The sequence below is a fragment of the Cervus elaphus genome, chromosome 4, assembly GCF_910594005.1.
Source record: "Cervus elaphus chromosome 4, mCerEla1.1, whole genome shotgun sequence".
In the NCBI taxonomy this organism is placed as follows: domain Eukaryota; kingdom Metazoa; phylum Chordata; class Mammalia; order Artiodactyla; family Cervidae; genus Cervus; species Cervus elaphus.
The window spans coordinates 52,006,819-52,031,782 of record NC_057818.1 but is presented as its reverse complement, the minus strand read 5'-3'; the positions used below and the strand labels follow the sequence as shown (position 1 = coordinate 52,031,782).

The window sequence follows — 24,964 nt, the reverse complement described above, 5'->3', positions numbered from 1 at the left end:
CCAGTATCTTGGACAAGCTGTCTACCTCTGATGTCGTTGTCTTCTCATCCTGGTGTAGTGTAGTTTCTCTTGTTTGAGCATCATTTTAAAGTGAGATCAGGTCAGCTGTCTTCTCTATAGACCAATCCAGTGTAGGGGCCTTTGGAAGTGGGAATTAATCTAAGAGTTAATTTCCCTTCAGTTTCATTGTGCATGAGCTAGTCAAGAGTACCTGATAAAAAGTCCTTCCACCCAGGTTGGAGACAGTCTCTTAAATTATGTCTTTTGCCAGTCCTGGTTGCAGGTCATGAGGCATCTGATCTTCGTCCAAAGATAGATTACTTGAGACAAGCGGTCGGGGCACTCTGGCCAGTTGTCCGCGTCAGGAGGAGACCAGGGACAAAAGGGTCCCAGTTGCGGCCGCTGGGTCTGGTCCATTGGCAGGCAAGCTGGACCCTGAGTACCCCGAGTGGTCAGGATGTCAATCTCAGCAAAGAAGATGTCCCTTCGTGGTCGCCATTTGTTGCGGGAAGGGGGACCCCTTCCAGGGCCCGAAACTGGGCTCTTGTCTAACACTCGGAAATGAATTGTCCGAGGAGACACATGCTGACAAAGCAAGAGATTTTATTGGGAAAGGGCACCCGGGTGGAGAGCAGGAGGGTAAGGGAACCCAGGAGACGGCAGGTGGATTCTTATTCACTGTGCCACTAGGGAAGTCCCCTAGACTTATTATTTATTTATTTATTTATTTTTCAGAGATTGGAGAAAGATTTATTGCAGGGCCAGACAAGGAGATGGGTGGCTTGTGCCCCTCCCCCAAACCCCAAACTCCCTGGAGGCCTTTCAGCAAAGCATTTTTAGTGGCCAGGTGAGGGGGTGTCCCAGGGTATACAATCAGCTTGTGCACAATTCTCTGATTGACTGATGGTGAGCGAACAGAGTCGTGTCACAGGGATTAACAGTATCAGTCCTCAGACTCCAGTAGACCCAGGGTCAGTGTCATCAGGTAATCAACACGTTCCATTTGGTGGGGTTTTTATTTCTGTAAAACAACTCAGGAAATGTGCACCAGATACTATTATCTAGGTACTTCCGAGAGGAGCTAAAGCAGAGGACACGGGGAAAGGGCCTGCTCCCCCTCAAGGCCCCATAGTGTCCTCCTTGGTTATAGAAGCAAAAGGTGAAGGGTGATTTAACAAATTTTAAACTTGATATGCAAAAGGCTACAGCCAAATATACAATGTATCTTTTTTTATATCAGTACCTTTGCTCATGCTGTTTCCCATCTGAAGCATCCTCTCTGGTTATATAATTCTTATACATACTTGAAGGCTCAGTTCTAGACTTAACTCAAAAGAGCCTTCCATGACCTCTGTAGGATCCCTCCCTCCCTCCTGCTGCATAATCAGATGGGTAATCCATGCTCAAAAAGATTAGACTTATTTTTTAAAAGGGTCTACTCTGGCTGCTGTGTTGAAAATAGAATGGGATTGGGGAAGGGGTAAGGTTGCAACATAGAGATCACTACAATAATCAAGGAGGAAAGGGTGGTGAATTGGACCAAGGAAGTAGCAGTGAAGGTCATGAGAAATGGTTAGATTCTAGAGGAAGTCTGATGGTTAGATATGCTAATCTACTGGGCATAGGTTAGGAGAGGAAGAGAGGAAGGTCAAGCATAGCTCCGGTGGTGTGGTCTGAGTAGCACACTTAGAAAAACTTTTATTTTGGATGATTTCAAACATATACATAAATAGACAAAAATAGTATAGGAAACTCCCCAACCTGGACCCAGGCTGTGAAAGCACTGAGGCTTTCACTTCCACAATTGTTACCTTATGGTTAATTTTATTTCTTATATGCCTCCACCCGTCTCTATCCCATGTTACACTGAAACAAATGTCAGACTTCATTTCATTAAATTTGTAAATCCTTTATTATATTTATTTCTTCAAAAATATAAGCTCCCTGCCTTTGTTTGTTCTTTTTAAATTGAAGTATGGCTCATTTATAACATTGTCTTAATTTCTGCTGTAGAGCAAAATGATTCAGTTACACATATACACTGTTTTTCATATTCTTTTCTATTCTGGTTTATCACAGGATATTGAATATAGTCACCCGTGCTATACAGTAGGACCTTGTTGCCTATTCATTCTATATATGATCATTCGCATCTTCTAACCCCAGACTGTTACTCCATCCCACCCTGCCTTTCCCCTTGGCAGCCACAAGTCTGCTCTCTCTGTGGGTCTGTTTCTGTTTTATAGCGTGTTAATTTGTGTCATATTTTAGATTCCGCATATAAGTGATATCCTATGATATTTGTCTTTCTCTTTCTGACTTGCTTCACTTAGTATGATAATCTCTAGGTCCATCCATGTTGTTGAAAATGGCATTATTTCATTCTTTTTTTATGATTGAATAATACTCCATTCTCCCTGGAGTAGGAAATGGTAACCCACTCCAGTATTCTTGCCTGGGAAATCCCATGGATTGAGGAAAGTGATGGGCCACAGGAGGCTGATGGGGTCACAAAGAGTCGGACCCAACTTTTCGACTGGACAGCAACAACAAAGGGACAAAGTAGTTGATTAAACCGTGAATCCCACTTGGGGATTGTAAATAGAAAAAATATGGGAGACCCTGTAAGTTATGATTACTCAAGAAAGCAGGTTTGTCCAGATATGTTAAGCTCCCCTCCCTTTTAAAATAAACATGCCACCAGAAATTATTAAATATTTATTATAATATAAAATATTATATTATTAATATTATTGTACACAATGTGATTATACAATATCAAGAGTTGGTTCTCACAAAGACCACCAGAGTCTCAGTAGCGTCACAAAAGGGAAAATTAAGTAAGGCTATTTGGGATGAATTTTTCTAAGCGAGGAAGTAGCTAAGATTAAGCCAAGATTATGGCACAATAATTTAGGGTTGGTGAACACAAGGAAACGACAATCTTGCAACAAGCCTTGATAAGCAAACTTTTGTGTAATAAGTGAACTCATTGCCTACATGAGCGATCTGTTATCCTGAAAAAGGACCTGTTTGCCCAGGTGAATAAACTGTTTTCTTAGATAAACTGGTTTGTATGAATTTCCTGGGGGTAAATAATGAGTTATGTATTATTTTACAGACATCCTTCTGGGTAAGATTTTCTTGGAAGAAACCATTAAGTCATGTTGAAATGCATAGTTTCAAATGCATTGTCTAAGAGAATTTAAAATACCTTATGCAGGTTAAATAGCCAATCAAGGAATGGATTTCCTTACCTGTCTCATAAAAGTATTTTTCCTGAGTTTTACATACTGCACTTGATTTTGTGTGTTTAAGTTTCTTTTGGAGCTATAGCTTCCTTTCTCTCTCTCCTTTTATCCCATTAAAATTATTTTTAAAAATTTATTAATATTTATTGCTGTGGCTATGCCAGCTCTTAGCTGGACCTTTAGTTGTGGCACACAAACTCTTAGTTGTGGCATGTGGGTTCTAGTTCCCTGACAAGGGGTTGAACCTGGGCCCCCTGCATTGGGAGCTTGGAGTCTTAACCACTGGACCACCAGGGAAGTCCCAAACTAAAATTAATTTTTGACAAAGCCAGGTCACTATCATTCAGAGTTTCTGCAGCCTGGGTTTTGCTGATCATATCCTGTGCTGTTGTTTAACATGCCCCTTTGCCCCGTGAATTCCCTTTTACTTAGCATTTAGAACTGCTGGTCTAGGCCACTTAAATAACTCTGGCAGACAGTGGGAAGGCGACAGAGTGAGAAGCACCAGGAGTCTGTCTCTCCAACCTAGACAACAACTGCACCGGCACAATCTGTCGGATATAACTATTTTGGAGGGCTTCCCAGGTGGCTCAGTGGTAAAGAATCCGCTGGCCAATGCAGGAGATGCGACTTCAATCCCTGGGTTGGGAAGATCCCCTGGAGGAGGACATGGCAACCCACTCCAGTATTCTCTCCTGGAGAATCCGGTGGACAGAGGAGCCTGGCGGGCTACAGTCTATGGAGTCGCTAAGAGGCGGACACGACTGCGCATGCTCTCACCGCACCAGCGTCTGTCGACAGGCTTCACTTCCAGGGGAAGGCTTGATGTAAATTGTGGTTCATTTCAGTCAATTGCACAGTAGCAGCTACTCATCCACCACCCCCACCCACGCGACAGGCTGCCATGCCTGTGTTCCTGGAGCAATTTGCCTGCTTGCCTTCCAGATAGCGGAGATCTGTGTTCTGATCGCTGCTTCCCCCTCCACCCCACCCCACCACCTATTTCAAAAGACTCTTTAATATTTTCTTTTCCATTTGAGCCTGTTTTTTCCCAGTGTGACTGATAAAAATCATTTTAAGATCCACTTGTGGGCTGTGAACCCCAGTTTGAAAGCCACTATTCTAGGCTTTCATGATCACTCGCTTGAACTACTGCAGTTTCTTCCCAGCTTATCTCCTTGTCTCCTGTCCAGCCTCCATGCAGTTACCTTTCTAAAAGGGACAAACCTAGGGCTTTCCTGTTGACTCAAAGGTAAAGAATCTGCCTGCAATGTGGGAGACCCAGGTTCGATCCCTGGGTCGGGAAGATGCCCTGGAGAAGGGAATGGCTACCCCCTTCATTGCCGGGGAAATCCCATGGACAGAGGAGCCTGGCCGACTACAGTCCATGGGGTCACAAAGAGTTGGACTTGACTAACACTTTCAAATACACAACACTCAACACTGCACAGATGAGACTGATAGCAGTGTATGAGCCACATATATTCACAGTCTGGGGGAGGAGGACATAGCATATCACGTGGGCCACCCAGGGTTTGCACTTAGGTGCAGAGTGAATAAGCAGGAGGCAAGATTTGTAGTAATAAGAGGTGGAGGTGTCCCCTGGTTCTTTTCGTTTGATGGAAAAATCCAGTCTTGAAAATTCATGAGGTTGATGCAGGGGGGTAATATGCATATAGATGAATCCCTGGGAGATGTTTGGGACTTTCTGATTAGTATCAAGAACATTCAATCTGTAAAAGAGAAGAACTCATTGTCCATCTCTCCTGCTGACTGGATAACAGCCCAGATCACGGGACCCAGTGCAAACACCCAAGGAACTTACCATAATACCCTCCAAGTCCAAGCATGTTGTTGCAAATGACAACATTTCATAAAAATGTCTGAGTAGTATTCTATTGTATATACAGCCCACATCTTTTTTATCCATTCACCTGATGGACATTTAAGTTGCTTCTGTATCTTGGCAACTATAAGTAATGCTGCTGTGAACACTGGGCTGCAAGTATCCATTGTTGGCCATCCTATTGGAATGAAGAGGTATATCATTGAGGTTTTCTTTATGTCTAATGATACTGAACATTTTTTCACGTGCCTGTTGGCCATTTGAACATATTCTTTGGTGAAGTATCTAGTCAATCTCTTAGAAGGAAAAGAAAGAAAGAGTTAGTCACCCACTCATGTTCTACTCTTTGGGACCCCATGGACTGTAGCACACAAGGCTCCTCTGTCCATGGGATTCTCCAGGCAAGAATGCTGGAGTGGGTTGCCAGGCCCTTCTCCAGGGGATCTTCCCGACCCAGGGATCGAACCCCGGTCTCCTGCATTGCAGGCGGGTTCTTTACCATCTGAGCCACCAGGGGAGCATCAGTCTCTTAGCTCAATTTTAAATTGGGTTATTTTTCACTTTATTATTGAGGTGTAAGTGTTCTCTACATGTTCTAGTACAAATTCCTTATCTGACACCTGACCTGCAAACACTTTTCTCCTATTCTGCATAGGAGAAAATTAAAGCATAAACAGTTTAATTTTATAAAGTCCAATTTATAAACATTTTCTTTTGTTGTTCGTCCTTTTAGTGTTATATGTAAGAACTCATTTCTTAACCAAAGGTCTTAAAGATTCAATCTTATATTTTCTAAGAATTTTATAGTTTCACCTTTAAAAATTAAGTCTATGGCTCATTTTGGCTTAACTTTTGTGCATGGTATGAAGAAGGTACCCAGCTTACTTATTTCGCATACAAATATGCTTGTCTCAGCACCACTTGTTGCAAAGATTATAATATTATTCCTGCCACGTTGTACTACCTTCTTTTTCTTGGCCGTGCCTGGCAGCATGTGGGATCTTAGTTCCTTGACCAGGGTTTGGACTCCCACCCCCTGCATTAGAAGTGTGGCGTCTTAACCACTGGAATGCCAGGGAAGTCCCACACTGACCTATCTTGATATGTTATTGAAGATCAATGGCAAATGTGAAGGATTAATTCTGGACTTTCAATTAGGTAGAGTTCCTTGATCTAAAAAATAAAGAATAACAATAAGGTTCATTTTTTTCTATAACTTAGTCTCTACTTGTCCTTTGTCTTAGCTGGTGAGACCTCATATATCAGACACATCTGAGATGTGCTGAATTTTTGGTTTGTTTTTGGCAGAAGCGTCAAGACGGGTTTTATTTTTATTTTTTTTGTTTATGTCTTGGCTGCACCACACGGCATGTAACATCTTAGCTTCCCCACCAGGGATCGACCCTGACCCTGGCGGTGAAAACACCTAGTCCTAACCACTGGATTGGCAGGAAATTCCCTTTTAGACTGGTTTTAAATCTTTTTTTCTGCCAATGCTGTAGACTTTTCGTCACTCCTCAGCTAGGAATGCGTGTGTGTATACGTGCATGTTTGTGTATATGCTATGTGTACTATTGGTATATGTATGTGTATACGCATATGCTATGTGTATAATTTGGGCCCTTTTTCACTTGTGTAAATTCAGTGCCATGAACAAGTGTGTGAAGGGTATGAGAATGGATGTTCCCCAAGGGCAATAGTTCCTTGTAATCTACTCGGAGAGGCAAAAAAGGAAGCTTCTTTGCTGTTTCTCTGGGACCAGGAGGGAGGATCCTCTGATTCCCATTAACTGCATTGCTCTTACAATGCACCGGTTTCCTTTTCTAAATTTTTAATCTCTATTGGTTGATTTTGGCGGTGCTGGGTCTTTGTTGCTGTGTCGACTTTTCTCTAGCGGTGGTGAGCAGGAGCTACTCTCTAGTTGCGGTGCCCAGGCTTCTTTCTCATTGCTGTGGTTTCTCTTGTTGCGGAGCATGGGCTCTAGGGCCCACGGGCTTCAGTAGCAGTTGTGTGTGGGCTCAGTAGGTGCAGCTCTGGGGCTCTAGAACTCAGGCTCAATATTTGCGACACACAGGCTTAGTTGCTCTGTAGGGTGTGGGATCTTCCTACACCAGAGATGGAACCAGCATCTCCTGTATTGGCAGGCAGGTTCTTTATCACTTAGCCACCAGAGAAGCCCCTGATTTCCTTTTATTTGTTTTTAATTGAAGTCTTTTTCATTAAAATACTTTTTATGTTTTAAGTTTAAAACATTATTTATTTTATGTCCTGGTTTCAAGTGAGGCTCTGTGTCTCTGGACTGAAATCACGGAGGACAGATATTCTATCAACACAGCCTTCCTGCACAGTGAATGAAATGTCTGTGTACCTCTTCCCTGAATGGTGAAGGGAAGTCCATCACTAGGTCTCATGGATTCCTTAGATAGGCACTGGGTGTTTTTAACCAGGATAAAATTTAGTGATCAGGACCTTTCAGGCCCTTCATTATTTCTAACATGCATAAATTTAACTTTCTTTCAATCAGGCCCAGTTAGTGATGGACATGTTTGTCTAAAATTCCTGTTTGTTTTAAATAGGAGAGTGGTCCTGTTGATAAACACCAAGGACGTGTCAGATTCTGTGCTAGTACTGAGGTCAGGGAAAACACGGTCCATCCTGACCCTTCTCCAAATTGCAGCCCCCCCGTGGGAGATGGGCAGTTTAATTTTAAGGAAAGAAAGGATGAACTGGAAAGACATAATCCAGACTGCTTATCCTACGGCGTCAGAGAACAGGTCCAGGAAGGAACACCATTTCAGCTAAGTTGGGAAAAGACAAATCTTTTATGATAAGCAGCAGTCCTCCATACCTTCTGGGACCCTCCTCCCCCCACCTCAGATCTTACCACCAGGTCTTCACCTGTCAATCAAGCCCCCAGGAGGGACAATTGTGATGTGTATTGATTTTCCATCGGGACTCCAAGGAAGGGAAAGGAAAACAAGAAGATCCTGCCTGGTTAACCTGAGCACGTTGAGACCCTCCCAATAGATCCACAGGTTTCTTTGTGGAGGAGAAAACAAAGACCACACCTGCAGAGAAAGTGTTTATTGATTGGACCCACGCACAGGGGGAACATGGTGGAGATGCTGGGAAAGGATTTCACCTGTCTTTCAGAGTATCACCTTCATGCTTGACAGTTCTTGATTTTCTTCACTGAGGTTTCAAAGGCTTGACTGCATCCACGGCCACGGGTGGATGCGCTGGACGGTAACTGAGCATAGTTTTGGGGTCAGTGTTAACGAGTCTATTTTGCTTCTCAGTCAGTCCCATGGAGGGCAAAGGTCTCTTTCTCCTTTGCTCTCTGCTCTTCCTGTCTCAATTCTGCTATCTTGCACCGTGCTCCTAAGACTCTTGTCCTGTCTCTGCCCCTCTCTCACCTTCTCTTCCACCTTGTCTTGGCACCGATCCTCTCCAGATCCTCCTCCTTCCATTTGTCATCCTGCAAACTCTCTTTCTCCTTCCTTCTGGGACTCTCCTCTCTCCATTGTTTGCATTTTGCCTTTGTCTCTTCCTCTGTTTCCATCTTTTGTCCCCTTTCTCCTCTTCATCCTCTCTGCATGTTTCTCTGCATGAACCTCTGCTCCTCACTCTTCCTTCTGCATCTTTCTCCCTCATCCCCTCCCTCCACCTGCCTCCTCTCTCCTCACTGGGCATCTGATTCCACCTCTTTATCCAACTGTGTCTCTTCCCTGCTCACCCCTGTCTCTTCCCACCCTTCCCGGACACTCTTACCTCTTCTTATGGCTAGCAATACTTCCAAGCTTTATCCTGGTCATAGTTTGGAGAGACTGAGCACCAATCCCGCAAAAGACTTCCATCTCTTGTGCAAGTCTCATATTTCTTGCCTCCAAAGATAAAGGGAAAGACACACTTGGCATAGTCTGAAAAATAGAAGGAATGGGTGAAACATTAATTGCGGGAGGGTTATTTTTAATCATATCAAGAGAAAAGGGGGCTTCCCTGGTGGTCCATGGTAGAGAATGCCTTGCAATGCAAGGGACATGGGTTCAAATCCTGGTCTGAAAGATCCAGCAGGTGGAGGAGCTGTTAAGCCCAGGCACCTCAACTACTGAGCTGACACCCTGCAACTACTGAAGCTTGTGTGCCTAGAAACCTGTGCTCCCCAACAAGAGAAGCCACTGCAATGAGAAGCCCACACACCAACGGAGAGTGGACCCCACTCACTGCAACTAGAGAAGAACTGGGCACAGCAACAAGACCCAGAGCAGCCGAGAGAGAGAGAGAGAGAGAGAGAGAGAGAAAGGGACATGAATGGAACACATGGGGCTGGGTCAGGAGATGCCTGAGACTACCCTCTCAGTTCAGTTCAGTTCAGTCACTCAGTCGTGTCCGACTCTTTGCGACCCCATGGACTGCCTCACGCCAGGCTTCCCTGTCCATCACCAACTCCCAGAGCTTGCTCATCCTCGTGTCCAAGGCTTCCCTCCAGGGGACAGTTATGGACTTCCCCCTTCATCTGGGAAGCCAGGTGCTTCTCGTCTGAGGACAGGCTGCATGCTTACCTTTCTTAGTGCAGTATTTCCATCTTCCTTTGTAGTCTGCATCGAGGGAACACCACGGGAATATGGAACCCTGGAATGTGCAGTCGAAATGCTTTTTGTTTCCATAGGTGAATGGGAAAACACATTTTTCATCTGAAGGAAGAAAGACATTGTTCGCTTCCTTGGCACTTAGGGTTTCATGATGTCTGTGGTAACTCTGGCAAAATCTCCTTTCACGCCTGCCCATCACCCCCAAGCCTGCTCTGTACAGAGCCCCTGCTAAGCATCGGGGATGTCAAGGTCAGTGTGGTGTGGTCCCTCCCTCAGGGACGAGGAAGGCTTCTCTAACTTTGGGAAGTTTCTACTTTATTTATTTATTTTTGGTCAGTGAAGAAAATTTTATTTAGAAATATAAGCCTGTCTATGTGCTGTTCTGCACTTAGTTGCTCAGTCACGTCTGTCTATAGATACAGAGAAAGTGATATAAAGAGTGACTACTAAGTTGCTTCAGTTGTGTCCGACTCTTTGAGACCCTGTGGACTGTAACCAGCCAGGCTCCTCTGTCCATGGGATTTCCCAGGCAAGAATACTGGAGTGGGTTGCCATTTCCTTCTCCAGGGGATTTTCCCCACCCAAGGATCAAACCTGTGTCTCTTAAGTCTCCTGACCTGGAAGGCAGGTTCTTTACCACTAGCACCATCTGGGAAGCTGTAAAGAGTGACTAGTCGACATGTTAAAAAGATATAAATTGGGAGGTTTTGTGTACTGATGTGAATTTGGGGGAGTTTCTACTTTAGCATCTGCCACCAGCTCTGAAGCCTGGACCCTGTGTTCAGAGTCCAGTCCCACCATCTACAGAATGTTCGCCCCCGATGCTGGTGTGGATAACCCCTGGGTGTATGTGTGTGACTGAGAGGGTAACATTGGCCCGTGCTTGTGACATGTCTTGGAGGATCCCCATCACAGTTGCCCTGCCACACACGTTAGTTTGTTGTATTGGACTGTTCTTATGTTGTCATTCTCTTCCCTTGTTGATTGTCTTGGGTATCTGCGCCAGGAACTCTACCTTCAGCTGATTCAGCAGAAGACTTGTCTCCGGTATGTTCAGTAGAAACACCGTTGTTCTCATCTGGCAGAAAAGCAGGAGAAAAGGAGACCGTTGGAGCAGGAGCAGGAATGAAGCAGGGTCAGGGTTTGGTGGGACAAATTGAGAGAGTAGTGTGAACATATACCCACCACTGTGTGTAGAATAGATAGCCAGTGGGGAGCTGCTATATAACACAGGGAGCCCCGCCCAGCCCGCTGCTATCAACCTAGAGGGATAGGATGGTGGGGGGTGGGAGGGAGGTTCAAGAGGGAGGGGATATATATATATATACACACATATATATACACACACACACACATATATATACACACACACACATATGCATATGTAAGTGTGTGTGCGTGCTCAGTCACATCCAACTCTTTGCAATCCCATGGACTGTAGCCTGCCAGACTCCTAAGCCCATGGGATTCTCCAGGCAAGAATACTGGAGTGGGCTGCCATCTCCTCTTCCAGGGGATCTTCTCAACCCAGGGATCAAACCAGTGTCTCCTGCACCTCCTGCATAGGCAATCGGATTCCTTTACCACTAACCCCATGAGATGCCCATGTGCATATATAAATATGTATGTATATATGTACACACACACACACACACGCACACACACACATATATATATGGGCTTCCCTCCTGGCTCAGATGGTAAATAATCTGCCTGCAATGCGGGAGACCTGGGATCAATTCCTGGGTTGGGAAGATCCCCTGGAGGAGGGCCAGGTAACCCACTCCAGTATTCTTGCCTGGAGAATCCCCATGGACAGAGGAGCCTGGTGGGCTACTGTCCATGGGGTCACAAAGGGCTGGACACGACTGAGCGACTCAACACACACACACACACACACACACACACACACACATATCTCTATATATATGCACCTGTGGCTGACTGGAGACGCTGTATGACAGAAACCAACAAAGCACTGTAAAGCAATGATCCTTCGATTAAAAACCAAAAACGTGATAACAGAAAAATAACAACAACCAAAAAAGAAAAAAGCAGGGCTACAACCAGAATATCATCTGTAGTGGGACCTGCCCTGCATCTCTGACTTTTATCTTCTTTTATATTTTGAAGTCCTTGTTTACCCTGAACAGGTAAACTTGCTGCCTAGAAGGCTAACACAACAGGTGAGGGAGACTCTGACATGTTCTCACCGCTTGCCTGTGGACCCACGTGGATTCAGCTACAAAGCAGAGACACTGTTGTAGCAGACAAGTCATAGGACCTGCCTGGAGACCACACTGTCCTTCTTGTTTCCCACAACATCACGGAAAAAAAATCTGCATGGACTTTTCGGCCAACCCAATATTTCAAACAGTAAACTCTACAAGGATAGGAAAACTCTTCATTTGAACAAGATAACCAATGCTGGGAGTAGGTTGGCTTCCCTGATGGCTCAGATGGTAAAGCGTCTGGGACAGTGCAATGGAGATCTAGGAATAAGGCAACTCCCAAAAAGGCCTTTGGCTTTACTGCCAAACTCACCTGGGTTTCAGTGTCAGAGTTGGTGGAAAATGAATAAAATGTGAAACCCTTCATAGCGTCTTGCCCTTGGGACATACTCAAGAAATGGGAGACACATTTGTAACCACTATTATTATTGCCATAATATTGCCATGGACTTTTACACATCAGTCCATGTCTGGGGCAGGATCTCTCTCACCAATTCTAGCCCATCTCCCCTCTCTCACCTCCATTCACAGGGACCAGCTGTAGAAACACAGACGCACCAGCCCAAATCAGAAAGAGCCCCAAACACGGAGCCATGGTAGGTTGCTCTCCTGTGGCTGACCAGCATCCATCTGCTCCTTTTATAATCGGTGACCTCAACATCCCTTCAACCTGATAAGAATCAAGCTCACCTGGACGGGGTTTGATCATTCCCCAGCCTGAGAGCATGAAGTTCAAGTTTATCTCTCAGATGGAAAATACAGGACATTGGCTGGCAGTTTAATGTCTCCAAGCCTCAGTGGTTTGAAATGCTTTGAAAAGGAGACCTAGGTCCAGCGGTTATGAATTCAATGAAGCAGCAGTGAGCGATAGCAGGAAGCAAGATCTTAATTCCCTGTCCAGGAATTGAACCTGGGTAACCTGGATGAGAACCAGGAATCCTAGCCATCTGACAGCGAAGGCTAGACTCCAGAAGCAATTTTTCCCTGGATCTTTGCTCCCAGTGAAAAATGCATTTGTCACGGAGGCAAAAATTTTGAATGCAAGTACAAAGTTTAGTGTTAGAGACATAATACAACTACAAGTGGGAGAGCACATGGAAAAACAGTTTAGTTAAGATGAAGCAAGGCAGAGATACACAACCGGAGAGAAAGAGTGTGGGTGTCCCTTTTAGGGAAGAGGAGCGCAGCAAAGAGACTGTAAGGTCACTTACATAAGTGAGTTCTTCTGGGTGTGTGTTTATCTTTAGCCAATTACCTGGTTTCTTTTTCTACACCTAACCTACCCTGGGGCCCTCCCCTGGGTGCTCATGTACCCCCTCAGCCAGGATGGATCTCAAGTGAAGGCTTTTGGGAGGAGCAAGACTCATTATGGCCTCCTGTTACCTCCTGACTTTTGACCCACAAGGAGCCTTTCTGCTCACATAGAGTGACTCACTTGTTCCCAACAGTGGAGCGTTGGGAGTGTGGTGATCCCTTAATCCTTTATTCAAACAGGGCTTTTCCCCTCTTTGTCCTTGCCTTGATTATTACCTTGACAATTGCCATGAACATTACCTTAAGGTGTTTACAAGAGACAAAGACTGACTATTAACCTTGTTTCTATGGTTACTTCCACTTCTGAGAGCAAAAGGAAGTTGCTAAGTGCCTTAACCGGAGCTCATCTATCCCTTATCTCAGAAAATGCTAACAGTTCTAAGTATCCAGCCTGAAGCTCACTTCTTCATATCCCATGGAATGCAAACAGGAGGCTAGCTGTAAATAACCTGGAACTCATTGATCTCCTGCCTGAGTTAAGGCTCCATGCTTCCACTGCAGGGGACATGGGTTCAATCCCTGCTCAGGGAGTTAAGATCCTGCCAGCCACATGTTATGGCCAAAAAAAGAGACAAAGACACTACTGACTTCCCAGTTGTAGAGACCACTGATAGTCCGTGGTGTGAACTGTTTTAGAGTCAGGCACAATATCTGTTAGATTTGCCTAATCAACCACTTAAAGCAAGCAGAGTGCCATGTGACTCTATAGATGATACTTCTGGATATTTTGGGGGGAGAGGGGGACTAAGAAACATAATGACTTGGTTGGTTGCTCCTAATGTCACCGTACTAAATGGTGAAAGAAGAAGGTGAGCTCAGGAATTCAAACTTTCAGCCCAAGTGCTGCCTAAATGACTTGAGAGTTTCTTGACCCTTTTCTGCTAGAGCTGCATGGCTGAAATCTGGAAATCAAACATAGAACCTCATCTTTCCACTGACAGATTTGGCAACTTGATTGCAATGCAAGTTGAACCCTCAGCCTCTCTATATGCCTACATTTGTTATTGTTTCTTTGTTTCTTTTGATCTAGCTTTGTGTCATGGGGATTTGTTAATTTTGAGACCAGAGATGGAACCCCAGCCCCCTGCAGTAGAAGCCTGGAGTCTTAACCACTGGACCACCAAAGAAGTCCCTGTCTATCGTTTTAATTGTCCTTAGCGTATAGGATTTATGATATAAAACTTTATTTCTTTTTTTGGTCTTCCCTGGTAGCTCAATGGTAAAGAATCCACCTGCCAATGCAGAGGACACAGGTTCCATTCCTGGGTCGGGAAGATCTCCTGGAGAAGGACATGGCAACTCATGCCCTTATTCTTGCCTTGGAGATTCCAAGGTCCGAGGAGCCTAGAGGGTGACAGTCCATGGGGGTCACAAAAGAGTTGGACACAACTTAGCAACTAAACAGGAACAAGAACGGCAACATAGCTGCTTAGCTGTGTTAGCTTCCACTGCCTAGAAAAGTGAATCAGCCATACATACACACATATCCCCTCCTTTCTGAGTTTGAGTTTCCCTCCCATTAGTCCCTGTCTTTACTTTGTTTTTTTTTTTTTTTTTTTAATGATTTTCATGTATTTCTTTGTTTTTGCCTGTGCTGGGTCTTTGCTACTCCAAGAGCTTTTCGCAAGTTGTGGCAAGGGGGGGGCTATGCTCTAGTTCCAGTGTTCAGGCTTCTCATTGGAGTGGGTTCTCTTGATGTAGGGCACAGTCTGTGTTAACACAGACGTGGTACTGGTGGCATACAAGCTTAGTTGCTCCAAGGCACATGGGAATCTTACCAGATCAGGGATCGACCTCAGGCCTCCTGCACTGATAGATGGATTCTTTACCAATGAGCCACCAGGGAAACCCTTCCTAGCATCTTTGATGTTAAAAATAACTTCTTGTGGAATTCCCTGGTGATAGAATGGTTAAGATTCTGCGCTTTCACTGCCCAGGGCCCAAGTTCAATCCCTGGTCCGGGAACTATGATCCCACAAGCACCACGCCAAAACAACAGCAACAGCAGCAAAATAAAACCCACCAACAAAAAACCCACCCAGAATAAAACAACAAAAAACTCTTGTTTTAGATGAAAGCCTAGGCTCAATGAGAAACTTATACCAGACCTGAGAGACAGAAATAAATGGAGAGAGAGAGATAGAGACAAAGAGGGTGGGGGAGAAAGCAAAAGGAGAGAGAAGGCTTTTTTTTTTTTTTTTCAAGTTGGGGTGTGGGAACAGAATCAGTGAGAGGCATAGCAGATTCCCAGTCTTAGGAGGAGGATGGAGGTATGCAGGCTGCCAGAGAAGTGGACCATTGACTCTACCCCTTGCTGTTCAATAGTACTGGTAGGATCAAGAAGGAAACAGCCATGCTGTTCCGATCATCCTCTGTCCAGCCTACCGTAACTATTAGAAAAGAACCAAATACACAACACCCAACACGCACAGATGAGGTTGACAGCAGTGTATGAGCCACGTATATTCAGTCTGGGGAGGAGGACAGTGCGCATCACGTGGGGCCACCCAGGGTTTGCACTTAGGTGCAGAGTGAATAAGCAGGGGCTGCAGACTTATTATTACTACAAAACAGGCTTTGTAGTAACCAGAGGTGGAGGTGTCCCCTGGTTCTCTTGGTTTGAAGGAAAAATCCAGTTATGAAAACTCATGAAGTTGATGCAGGGTGGTAATATGCGTGTAGATGAATCCCTGGGAGATGTCTGGAATTTCTGATTAGTATCAGGAACATTGAATCTGTAAAAGAGAAGAACTCATTGTCCACCTCTCCTGCTGACTGATCAATAGTCCAGACCATGGAACCCAGGGTGAACACCCAAGGAACTTTCTTTTTCTTTTTTTTTTTCCAAGGAACTTTCTTATATTCTTGTTTTGTAACTTTTTATTTTATTTATTTATTTTTATTTTTTATTTTTATTAGTTGGAGGCTAATTATTTCACAACATTTCGGTGGGTTTTGTCATACATTGATATGAATCAGCCATAGAGTTACACGTATTCCCCATCCCGATCCCCCCTCCCACCTCCCTCTCCACCTGATTCCTCTGGGTCTTCCCAGTGCACCAGGCCCGAGCACTTGTCTCATGCATCCCACCTGGGCTGGTGACCTGTTTCACCATAGATAATATACATGCTGTTCTTTCGAAACATCCCACCCTCACCTTCTCCCACAGAGTTCAAAAGTCTATTCTGTACTTCTGTGTCTCTTTTTCTGTTTTGCATATAGGGTTATCGTTTTGTAACTTTTTAAAGCATATATATTTTTTCTTTTTGTTTATTTATTTGGCTGCTCCAGGTCTTTTAGTTGTGTGCACAGGCTTAGCTACCCATCAACATGTGGGATCTTATTTCCTTAGCCAGGAATTGAATCCGAGTACTCTGACACTGAAGCTGAAGCTCCAATACTTTGGCCACCTGTTGGGAAGAGCCGACTCATTGGAAAAGACGCTGGTGCTGGGTAAGATTAAGGGCAGGAAGAGAAGAGGGCGACAGAGGATGAGATAGTTGGATGGCGTCACTGACTCAATGGACATGAGTTTGAGCAAACTCGGGAGGCAGCGAAGGACAGGGAAGCCTGGAGTGCTGCAGTCCATGGAATTGTAAAGAGTCACACAGGACTTAACTACTGAACAACCCCTGAGTTGCAAAGCAGATTCTAAGCCACTGGATCACCCACAAATTTCCTGTTCTTGTTTTTTTTCTTCTTTACAAGATGAAGGAAGAGGAATAGTTTATTTTTTTTAATTAATTAATTAATTTATTTTTACTTTAAAATATTATATTGGTTTTGCCATACATTGACATGAATCTGCCATAGGTGTACATGTGTCCCCCATCCTGAGACCCCTCCCCTATCCCTCCCCATCCCATCCCTCTGAGTCATCCCACTGCACCAGCCCCGAGCACCCTGTATCATGCATCGAACCTGGACTGGCGATTCGTTTCACATGTGATAATTTACATGTTTCAATGCCATTCTCCCAAATCATCCTGCCCTCGCCTTCTCCCACAGAGTCCAAAGACTGTTCTATACATCTGTGTCTCTTTTGCTGTCTCGCATACAGGGTTATTGTTACCATCTTTCTAAATTCCATATATATGTGTTAATATACTGTATTGGTGTTTTTCTTTCTGGCTTACTTCACTTTGTATAATAGGCTCCAGTTTCATCCGCCTCATTAGAACTAATTCAAATGTATTCTTTTTAATGGCTGAGTAATATCCCGTTGTGTATATGTACCACAGGTTTCTTATCCATTCGTCTGCTGATGGGCATCTAGGTTGCTTCCATGTCCTGGCTGCAATGAACACTGCAGTATAAACAGTGCTGCGATGAACACTGGGGTGCACGTGTCTCTTTCAATTCTGGTTTCCTCGGTGTGTATGCCCAGCAGTGGGACTGCTGGGTCATATGGCAGTTCTATTTCCAGTTTTTTAAGGAATCTCCACACTGTTCTCAATAGAAGCTGTACTAGTTTGCATTCCCACCAACAGTGTAAGAGGGTTCCCTTTTCTCCACACCCTCTTCAGCATTTACTGCTTGTAGACTTTTGGATAGCAGCCATTCTGACTGGCGTGAGATGGTGCCTCATTGAGGTTTTGATTTGCATTTCTCTGATAATGAGTGATGTTGAGCATCTTTTCATGTGCTTGTTAGCCATCTGTATGTCTTCTTTGAGGAAATGTCTGTTTAGTTCTTTGGCCCACATTTTGATTGGGTCATTTATTTTTCTTGTATTGAGCTGCAGCAGTTGCTTGCATATTTTTGAGATTAATTCTTTGTCCGTTGCTTCTTTTGCTAGTATTTTCTCCTATTCTGAAGGCTGTCTTTTCACCTTGCTTATAGTTTCCTATTCTTGTTTTTAAAAAGAGCTTTACTGAAGTATAGGCTTCCTGGTGGCTCAGCTGGTAAAGAATCTGCCTGCAATGTGGGAGACCTGGGTTAGATCCCTGGGTTGGGATGATCCCCTGGAGAGGGAAATGGCTATCCACTCTAGGATTCTGGCCTGGAGAATTCCATGGACAGAGGAGTCTGGAAGGCCATGGGGTTGCAAAGAGTCAGACACAACTGAGCAACTTTCAAAAAAAATTACTGAAGTATGGTTTGCCTGCCGATCAAAAATCCACCTGTTTGATGTGTACAGAATATTGCAGGAAGAAATTAAGAAGATCTAAACCAATAGAAAGACACTCCATGTTCATGGATAAGGAGACTTAACATTGATAAGATGAAAATACTCACCAAGTTGATCTTACTGTTTTTATTTTTGCTGCTTTCCCTCTTCTCCTGCAGGTATCCCCATGTGTGTATTTTGCTAAACCTGATAGTATCCCATGAATTGCCAAGGCTCCCCTGAATTTTCTTCATTCTTTTTCTTTTCTTCAGGTTGGATAATCTCTATTGATCGATCATCAGGTTCTCTGATTTTTTTATTTTGCTAGCTCAAATCTGCTGTTGGGGCCCTCAAGTGAGTTTTTTTTTAATTTTGTTATTATACTTTCCAACTTAAGAATTTCCATTTGGTCCTTTTGAAAACAATTTCTAACTCACTATTAGTTTTCTCTGTTTGATGTATCAATATCATTAAACTTGCTTTTAAATCTATGCCATGGAATTTTTTTTTTTTTTTAGCCCTCAACTTTTTCTTTTCTTTTTTTATTGAGGGTATAGTTAATAGAGAACTTCCCTGGTGGCTCAGTGCTAAAGAATCTGCCTGCCATGAAAGTGAAAGAAAGTGAAGTCGCTCAGTCGTGTCCGACTCTTTGCGACCCCATGGACTGTAGCCCACCAGGCTCCTCCATCCATGGGATTCTCCAGGCAAGAACACTGGAGTGGGTTGCCATTTCCTTCTCCAGGGGATCTTCCCGACCCAGGGATTGAACCTGGGTCTTCCGCATTGTAGGCAGACGCTTTACCGTCTGAGCCACCAGGGAGACTGCCATAGCAGGAGACATAGATTCGGTCCCTGGGTCTGAAAGCTCCCCTGGAGAAGGAAGTGGCAACCCACTCCAGAATTCTTGCCTGGGAAATCGCATGAACAGAGGAGCTTGTGGGCTACAGTCCAGGGGGTTGAAAAAGAGTTGGACACAACTCAGCAACAACAACAACATAGTTAACAGACTTTTAAAAAGAACAAAATAATGCCATTTGCAACAACATGGATGGGCCTAGAGATTGTAGTAGTACTGAGCAAAGCGAGTTATTTGAACATACTCATAATATAACTTTGGAATCTTTGTCTGATAAAAGTCTATCATCTGAATCTCTGAAAGACAGTAACTATTGATTGTTTTTGTGTGTGTAAAGTTCCCTTTTCTGTATCTTTGCATAGCTCATAATTTTTGTTGAAATCAAACATTTTATTAAAAAATTTATTTAATATTGGCTAGAACTGTTTGACAATGCTGTTAGTTTCAGTGGTTCCATTATACATGTATCTATTCTTTTTCAATTTCTTTTCCCATTTAGGGTATTACAGAAAATTGAGCAGAGTTCCCTGTGCTATAGAGTAGGTCTTTGTTGGTTATCTGTTTTAAATACAGCAATGTGTATGTGGACATTTTATTTTTATTTTGCCTTTTTAAAATTGAGGTAAGTTGATATACAGCATTGTATGTCTCTGGTATACAAAACAGTGAGTCACCTTTTAAAGTTTTATTTCATTCATAGTTATTATCAACTATTGGCTATATTCTCTGATGTTGTGCAATATGTTCTTGTAGCTTATTTATTTTATCATAGTGGTTTTAACTTCTTAATCCCCTACTTTGCTCTTTGCCCTTCTCATTGCTGTGGCTTTTCTTGTTGCAGAACACGGACTCTAGGGTGCATGGGCTTCCAAAATTGTGGCCCGTGGGCTCAGCATTTGCTGCTCCCAGGTTCTACAGCGCAGGCCCAATAGTTGTGGCCCGTGGGCGTAGTAGCTCTGTGGCACGTGGGAACTTCCCGGCCAAGGGATGGCCCAGTGTCCTCTGCGTTGGCAGGCAGATTCTTTACCACTGAGCCACCAGGGAAGCCCCTGGTTTCCTTTTGTTTATTTTGATTGAAGTGTTTTTAATTAAAACACTTTTTTCTGTTTTAAGTTTAAATTTATTTATTTTATGTCCTGGTTTCAAGTGAGGCTCTGAGTTTCTGGCCTTAAATCACAGAGGACAAATATTCTATCAGCACAACCTTCCTGCACAGTGATTAAAAGTCTGTGTACCTCTTCCCTGGATGGTGACCGGAAGTCCATCACCCGGTCTCGTGGATTCCTTAGATAGGCACTGGGTGCTTTTGATTAAGATGAAATTTTGTGACTAGGCTCTTTCAGACCCTTCATTGTTTCAGATACTTGTGAATTTAACCTTCTTTCAATCAGACCCAGTGAGTGATGGAAATAATATTTATTTAAAATTCCTGTTTGTTTTAAAAAGGAGAGTGGCCCTTTTGATCAATACCAAGAGTATGTCAGGTTCTGTGCTTAGGAGTGAGGCCACCCACTGTGAACACAGTCCATCCTGACCCTCCTCCAAATTCCAGTCTCCCGTGGAAGATGGGCAGTTTTAATTGTGAGGAGAGAAAAGATGAACTAGGAAGACATGATGGGGACTCCTTATACAGGGCCATCAGAGAATAGCTCCAGGAAGGAATAACATTTCAGTTAAGTCTGGAAAATCTTTCTGACAAGGACCAGCCCTCCATACCCTCTTGGACTCTCTTCCCACCCCACCTCAGATCTTACCACTGGGTCTTCACCTGTCAATCAAGCCCCCAGGAGGGACAATTGTGATGTATACTGATGTTCCACTGGGACCCTGAAGAAGGGAAAGGAAGACAAAAAGATCCTGCCTGGTTAACCTAAGCACAATGAGACCCTCCCATTTGATACACAGGTTTCTTTGTGGGACCAGGACCACACCTGCAGAGAAAGTGTTTATTGATTGGAACCACGCACAGGGGAACATGGTGGAGATGCTGGGAAAGGATTTCACCTCTGTCATCAGAGCATCACCTTCATGCTTGAGAGTTCTTAATTTTCTTCACCGATGTTTCAAAGTCTGAACTGCACCCTGGCCATGGGTGGATGCACTGGACCGTCACAGCGTGGGCCTGGGGTCAGTGTGAACGAGTCTACTTTTGTTTCTTAGTCAGTCCCACAGAGGGCAAAGGTCCCTTTCTCCTTGCTCTCTGCTCATCCCATCTCAGCTCCTACTGTCTCACGCCTGCTCCAAAGACTCTGTTGTCCTCTCTCTGCCCCTCTTTCACCTTCTCTTCCACCTTGCCTTGGCACCGATCCTCTCCGGATCCTCCTCCTTCCATTTGTCATCCTGCAAACTCTTTTTCTCCTTCCCTCTGGGACTCTCCTCTCTCCATTGTTTGCATTTTGCCTTTGTCTCTCCCTCTGTTTCCATCTTTTGTCCCCTTTCTCCTCTTCATCCTCTCTGCATGTTTCTCCGTGTGAACCTCTGCTCCTCACTCTTCCTCCTGCATCTTTCTCCCTCATCCCCTCCCTCCAGCTGCCTCCTCCCTCCTCACCGGGCATCTGACTCCACCTCTTTATCCAGCTCTGCCTCTTCCCTGCTCACCCCTGTCTCTTCCCACCCTCCCTGGGCATTCTTACTTTTTTTTTTTTTATTGCTAGCAATACTTCCAAGCACTATCCTCGTTGAACTTTGGAGAGAGTGAGCACCAATACCTTTTAGTAACACTCCCAGTTTTTGTGCAAGTCTGATAAGACTTGTTTCCATGGATAAAAGGGAAGACACATTTAGCATAGTCTGAAAACAGAAGGAATGGGTGAAAGCATTAATTGTGGGAGGGTCATTTTTAGTCTCATCAAGAGAAAGGGAGGCGTCCCTGGTGGTCAATGGTTAAGGATGCCTTGCAATGCAAGGGACATCAGCTCGATCCTTGGTCTGAAAGATCCCATAGGCGGAGGAGCAGTTAAGCCTGGGCATCTCAAGTGCTGAGCCAACCTGAGGTACCTAATGAAGCCAGCACCCTTTTAGCTTGTGCTCCTCAACCAGAGAAGCCATTGCACCGAAGCCCACACACAACAGAGAGTAGACCCCACTCACTGCAACTAGAGAAAGTCCTTGCACAGTGAAGACCCAGAGCAGCCAAAGAGAGAGAAAGAGAGAAAGGGATGTGAATAGAACACACGGGGCTGGGTCAGAAGATGTCTGAACCTTCTGTCTAGGAGGCAGTTTTGACCTTCCCTCTTCATCTGGGAAGCCATGGGCTCCTCCTATGAGAATAGTCTGCACACTCACCTGTTTTAGTACAGTATTTCCATCTCCCTGTATAGTTTGCACTGAGAGAACACCAAAGGAATATGGAATCGTGGAATGTACAGTCAAAAAACTTCATGGGATTACATAAAGATGCCCCTATAGATGAACGGAAAAACACATCTCATATCTGAAAGAAGAAAGACATTGTTCATTTCTTTGTCTCTTAGGGTTTCATGATCTCCGTGGTAATTCTGGTAAAGTCTCTGTTTCGGCCTCCTGGGTACAGAGCTCCCTGCTAAGCATCGGGGATATCAAGGTCAGTATGGTGTGGTCCCTCCCTCAGGGATTAGGAAGGGTTCTCTAACTTTGGGCAGTGTTTGCTTTATTAATTTTTTTTTGACAGTGAAAAAATTTTACTTAAAAATATATGCCCGTTTATAGATACAAAGAGCTAGATGTAAAGAGTGACTAGCCGACATGTTAAAAATATATAAATTGTGAGGTCTGGTGTATAGATGTGAGATCAGGCAGTTTCTACTTTAGCACTTTAGTGACACCAGCTCTGAAGCCCTGACCCTGGGTTCAGATTCCCACCACACCATCTACAGATGCCTCCACCCTGATGCTGTCTGGGGATGCCCCCTTGGGGGACATGCACACCTGCCTCCTCCTGTGACTGAGAGGGTACTATTAGCTCCTGCCTGTAAAGTATCTCTGGAGAATTCCATCACAGTTACCCTGCCCACATGTTAACTTGTTGCCCTGGATTGTCGTTTGTTGTCATTCTCTCTTGTTGTTGATTACCTTTGGTTTCTGTGCCAGAAGCAGTGTCTTCCATTTCTTCAGGAAGAATGAAGTAGTCCTCAGACAGCTGCTGATCTGGAAGAAAAGCGGGAGCAGAGGAGATGGATGGAGGAGGAGCAGGAACAAAGCAGAGTTAGGGTTAGGTGGGACAGATCGAGAGGATAACTTCGATACGCACACACCATCCTGTGTGTGCTAGTGGGAAGCTGCAGTTATAACACAGGGGGCCCAATGGCCCACTCTGTGCTGTCAACATAGAGGGGTAGGATGAGGGGCGGGGTGGGAAGGAGATTCAAACAGGAGGAGATATATATATCCCATATGTATATATAATATATTCATATTTATGTATACATATATGTATATATATATTTATGGGTGATTCACAGTGTGGTATGGCAGAAACCAATACAACATAGGAAAGCAATTATCCTCTGATTAAAAATAAAAAACAAAACAAGATAACAGAAAAAGAGCAACAACCAAATAGAGCAAAGCAGGCCACAGCCAGAATACCTTCTGTGGTGGGACCTGCCCTGCATCTCGAACTTTGATTTTGTTTTATGTTTTGAAGTCCTTGTTTACCCTGACAGATATACTCAAGGACTAGAGGGCTAACAGAACAGGGGAGGGAGACCCTGACCTGCTCTTACTGCTTAGCTACGGACAGACATGAAATCAACCACAAGGTCAGACTCCGCTGTCACGCTGTTCATAGGATATGCTCTGAGTCCACACTGTCCCTCTTATTTCATACGATGTTAAGGGAAAACACAGACTGAACCCAATATTTCAAAAGTGAACTCTTCAAACATCAAAAACTCTTCACTTGAACAATGTAACCAACCCTGGTGTGGGTTGCCCACATGTGGGACAGTGCCATTGAGATTCAAGGGTGAGACAGCTCTCAGAAAGGCTTTTGTCTCTGCTGCCAAACCCACCTGGGTTTCAATTTCATAGAGGTGCTGGAAAATCAAATAAAATGTGAAGCCCTTCATAGCATCTGGCCCTTCCAGCATACTTAAGAAACAGTAGACGTATTTGCCATCACCATGGCCACCTGATGTGAACAGCCGACTCTTTGGAAAAGGCCCTGATGCTGAGAAAGACTGAAGGCAAAAGGAGAGGAGGATGGCAGAGGATAAGATGGTTGGATAGCATCACTGATTCAACAGACATCAACTTGGGCAAACTCCAGGAGACACTTAGGGACAGGGAGGCCTGGCAGGCTGCAGTCCATGGGGTTGCAAAGAGTGAGAAATCACTTAGCAACTGAACAACAACAAGATTATTATTATTATTATTATGACTTTTGCACATCAATCCACATCTGGGGCAGGGTCTTTCCACCAATTTTAGCCTGTCTCCCCTCTCTCACCTCCAATGACAGAGTCCAGTTGTAGAAACATAGACGCACCAACCCAAACCACAAAGGTTCCCAAACACAGTGCCATGATAACTTGCTATCCTGTGGCTGACCAACGTTGATCTGCTTCTTATATAACCAGTGACCCCAACATCCCTTCAACCTGATAAGAATCAACTTCACCTGGACGGGGCTTGATCATTCCTCAGCAGGAGAGCATGCTGTTCAAGTTTATTTCTCAGATGGAAAGTACAGGATATTGGCTGGCAGTTTAATGTCTCCAAGCCTCAGTGGTTTGAAATACATTTAAAAGGAGACTAAGGTCCAGTCCTTTTGATCTCAAGG

At 44.3% G+C, this 24,964-nt stretch overlaps 2 protein-coding genes across 2 annotated transcripts; both read right to left on the bottom strand.

Moving 5' to 3' along the window:
• Positions 1-8,291: 8,291 nt before the first annotated feature.
• LOC122692772 (seminal plasma protein PDC-109-like) lies at positions 8,292-12,515 on the bottom strand. Its single transcript, XM_043900600.1, has 7 exons — positions 12,440-12,515; positions 11,388-11,449; positions 10,921-10,951; positions 10,705-10,767; positions 9,660-9,791; positions 8,869-9,017; positions 8,292-8,347 (listed from the first exon to the last, which is right to left on the bottom strand). Exons 1-6 carry the CDS (start codon positions 12,513-12,515, stop codon positions 8,881-8,883), a joined length of 501 nt encoding a protein of 166 aa, XP_043756535.1. The 3' UTR covers positions 8,292-8,347; positions 8,869-8,880.
• Positions 12,516-21,853: 9,338 nt separating this feature from the next.
• Positions 21,854-24,707, bottom strand: LOC122690901 (seminal plasma protein A3-like). Its single transcript, XM_043897881.1, is given in 5 exon segments — positions 21,854-21,993; positions 22,489-22,597; positions 22,599-22,636; positions 23,254-23,328; positions 24,632-24,707. Coding segments are annotated over 5 exon segments (438 nt in total).
• Positions 24,708-24,964: the final 257 nt, after the last annotated feature.

Excerpts from the sequence above, each read along its gene's own strand:
- LOC122692772 (XM_043900600.1), bottom strand. The coding sequence starts at position 12,515 with ATGGCTCCGTGTTTGGGGCTCTTTCTGATTTGGGCTGGTGCGTCTGTG. Across the intron at positions 9,792-10,704 it reads TTCTGCTGAATCAGCTGAAG|ATGAAAAATGTGTTTTCCCA; the intron begins GTAGAGTTCCTG and ends TTCTTCCTTCAG. Across the intron at positions 9,018-9,659 it reads GAAATACTGCACTAAGAAAG|ACTATGCCAAGTGTGTCTTT; the intron begins GTAAGCATGCAG and ends TCTATTTTTCAG.